Below are 3,306 nucleotides of genomic sequence, written 5' to 3'. Positions count from 1 at the left end.
ACTTTCAAAGGAATAGAAATGTGATGAGATTCTTTTGCAATTATAACTGGTAAAGAAGTTATTGGTTAGGAGGGCCTGTAGTATTTGAATGACTCGAGAGCTTGGTATATGTTTTTAACTTGTCATATTAGTCAAGTGGTGTGTCCTTGAAGAACCGATTCCGCACTTTCCTTGTCAGGACGTTGTCTCTTGTCCATCAAGTGAAGCAACGGATGTTCCTACCCAATTAGAATCAAACAGAACCTCACAAACAAAGAGAACTGGGCGGAAGATAAACAACCCGAAAGAAAAGAATCGAGTAAGCAAATCATCGCTTTGTTTGGTGCACAAAAATCGTCTACTGTTGCTAAGATCTGTTGCATATTTGGTCGTAGGGAATGCCATCAATTGTCGATATTTTCAAGAATTACAATGCAAGTCCTCCAACGAAGCAAGAGACTCAAGAAGATTCCACAGTGTCCCCCTCAACCAGTAAAAGAGCCAACTTCAGTAACAGCAGCCATAGTAGTGAAGTGACTCAAGAATCAGAAGAGAGAAGACAACAAATAGATTGGGGCTACAAGATCGATGAAATCGATCAATCAGTTTTGAATGAATTACCAGTTGAGATTCAAAGAGAACTCAGGAGATTCCTACACCCTAATAAGCGGCTTAACACCAATAGTAAAAGCAAAGGTGATGGTTCTACTTCAAGCATTGCTCATTATTTCCCACCACTGAATAGATAGATCCAAGCTCCTTTGTCTCTGTTGTTGACTGTATATAGTCTAGTCATTATATTGTATCCCTTTTAAATACTAGCTAGACTTATTATGCTAAAAATTATATATAAAAATGTTATTTTAGAGCTATTATAGACTAATAATTATGAATATAAATGTTGAACGAATTTGTTGAGCACATATTCAAACATTCCTACCTAACAATCACTCTCTAGTTTTTTTTAGCATGGGGGCTTATTTGGATCGATACCTCTACCAAACGAAAGAGTGTATTACATGTTATTGTCAAAAAGTCAAATAAAATCAAAATGCTGCTAAATTATTACTTGGCCTAAATATAACTATCAGAAACAAAATAAAAAAACGCTTGGCCTAGAACTTTTTTCTATTATCTGAACAAATTAATTTTCAATATTATTGGAAGACAAAAGAAAGACACAAAAATATCGAAAACCTGAAACCGTTGTTGGGTTCGGACAATACAGCAGGCAACTATCATGCCATTGCCATCCAATGGGTTTATTTTTTTCCTTTTTTTTTTTTTTTCTTTTTTTCTTTCCTTATCTGAAAATGACCTAAATACCCTCAAACTTGCTCTCCAAATATAGCACAATTAAATTACCTTTAAAGCNGAACGAATTTGTTGAGCACATATTCAAACATTCCTACCTAACAATCACTCTCTAGTTTTTTTTAGCATGGGGGCTTATTTGGATCGATACCTCTACCAAACGAAAGAGTGTATTACATGTTATTGTCAAAAAGTCAAATAAAATCAAAATGCTGCTAAATTATTACTTGGCCTAAATATAACTATCAGAAACAAAATAAAAAAACGCTTGGCCTAGAACTTTTTTCTATTATCTGAACAAATTAATTTTCAATATTATTGGAAGACAAAAGAAAGACACAAAAATATCGAAAACCTGAAACCGTTGTTGGGTTCGGACAATACAGCAGGCAACTATCATGCCATTGCCATCCAATGGGTTTATTCTTTTCCTTTTTTTTTTTTTTTCTTTTTTTCTTTCCTTATCTGAAAATGACCTAAATACCCTCAAACTTGCTCTCCAAATATAGCACAATTAAATTACCTTTAAAGCGTTTAAGAGTGTCCGATTTCTCAAGAAACACATCTTTTACACGAAAGTAAAATATAATTATGACTAAAAAATTTCTAATAGGTGCCTAATTTTCTCTGTGTGCGCAAATCACACGCATCTCTCTACTATTCAGTTTCCTGTCTATATATCATCACACAAAAGATTAGTCTTGGTGATCTCATTTCAGTGTTATAGCTTTCAAAAAGCTTTTGAAGAAGAAACCCAAATAGCGATTTCATCTATGTGAGATATTTTTCTTCGATTCTAAAGCTTCTGGAGGTACTTCAAATCTCTCTCTCTCTCTCTCTCCTTCACGTGTGTTTCGAAATCTCCGTGCTTTCTGCTTTGTTTCTATCTAAAAAGCCATCTTTTTTTTGCTGACCCTACATTTGATATGATCTCACTTGGTTGGAAAATAAAAATCGATACTTTACCTGAACTCCACCATTTCTTGTTTAGCCAAAACCCCTGGATTCGAATCTGTAAAATTTCATCCCTTTTTCTCGATTTTGGTAGGTGAAGAAAAGGAGCTCAATTTCGTATATCTGGTTACCAAATTGATCATCTTTGTGGTTGTGCAGATTTGGGGTGTGAGAAAAAAGGAATCTGAAAAATGGCGGTGTCGCTTTTATCGAAGTTGAGGTGTATCACAGTAGATGTTACTGGTACGCTCATAGCATATAAAGGAGAGCTTGGTGATTACTATTGTATGGCTGCTAAAGCTATTGGTTTGCCTTGTCCTGATTATAAACGAGTTCATGAAGGCTTTAAACTAGCTTATACAGATATGGCTCAAATGTATCCTTGTTTTGGTTTTCATGCCAAAATGCCTAACATTGTTTGGTGGAAAACATGTGTTAGAGATTCCTTTGTCAAGGTACTTACTTGTGTTGGATTCTTAATCATTCTTTTGTTATATTTGGTGTGTGTGTGTGTGTGTGTGCATTGTGTGTTGCTTACTTTTAATGTTTATGGGGTTTTGATTAATTTAGGCAGGATATGAGTATGATGAGGAGACATTTGAGAAGATTTTTAGGCGAATCTATTCAACGTTTGGCTCTGCTGCTCCTTACTCTGTGTTTCAAGATTCGAGACCGTTTCTAAGATGGGCACGGAGTCAAGGGCTTATAGTCGGACTTGTTAGCAATGCGGAGTACCGTTATCAAGAAGTTATTTTACCTGCCTTAGGTTTGAACAAGGTAGTGAAGAGGACTCATTGTGAATGTAAATGGGTGATTCTTTTGGTTCTTGAAAACTTGGGACTCAGTTTTTGCCATTTTGATTCATTTTTCAGGCAGAGTGGGACTTTGGTGTGTTCTCTGGTATTGAAGGGATAGAGAAACCAGATCCGAGGATTTACAAGCTTGCGCTAGAGAGAGCGGGGAATAATATTGCGCCTGAAGAGGTTTTGCATATTGGAGATAGTATGCGCAAAGATTATGGTCCGGCCAAGAGTATAGGGATGCATGCTTTGTTGCTTG

The 3,306-nt window shown here is 35.9% G+C and overlaps 2 protein-coding genes across 7 annotated transcripts in view; both read left to right on the top strand.

Moving 5' to 3' along the window:
* LOC104760489 (DNA polymerase eta-like) overlaps nucleotides 1–897 on the top strand; it is a 7,532-nt gene extending 6,635 nt beyond the window's left edge. For all 6 annotated transcript variants that reach the window (XM_010483412.2, XM_010483410.2, XM_010483411.1 and 3 more), the window contains one exon: nucleotides 375–897. In XM_010483412.2, the coding sequence (XP_010481714.1) occupies nucleotides 375–728 (354 nt within the window). In that variant the 3' untranslated portion in view covers nucleotides 729–897. The remainder of the gene's footprint in view (nucleotides 1–374) is intronic.
* The window catches only part of LOC104760490 (haloacid dehalogenase-like hydrolase domain-containing protein 3), a 2,306-nt gene continuing 842 nt past the window's right edge, over nucleotides 1,843–3,306 (top strand). The window contains exons 1-3 of the mRNA XM_010483414.2: nucleotides 1,843–2,104; nucleotides 2,407–2,702; nucleotides 2,818–3,024. Coding sequence (XP_010481716.1) covers nucleotides 2,439–2,702; nucleotides 2,818–3,024 — 471 coding nt within the window. The 5' untranslated portion in view covers nucleotides 1,843–2,104; nucleotides 2,407–2,438. The remainder of the gene's footprint in view (nucleotides 2,105–2,406; nucleotides 2,703–2,817; nucleotides 3,025–3,306) is intronic.

The sequence above is a fragment of the Camelina sativa genome, chromosome 18, assembly GCF_000633955.1.
Source record: "Camelina sativa cultivar DH55 chromosome 18, Cs, whole genome shotgun sequence".
NCBI classification, from domain to species: domain Eukaryota; kingdom Viridiplantae; phylum Streptophyta; class Magnoliopsida; order Brassicales; family Brassicaceae; genus Camelina; species Camelina sativa.
This window is presented reverse-complemented; position numbering and strand designations above follow the sequence as displayed.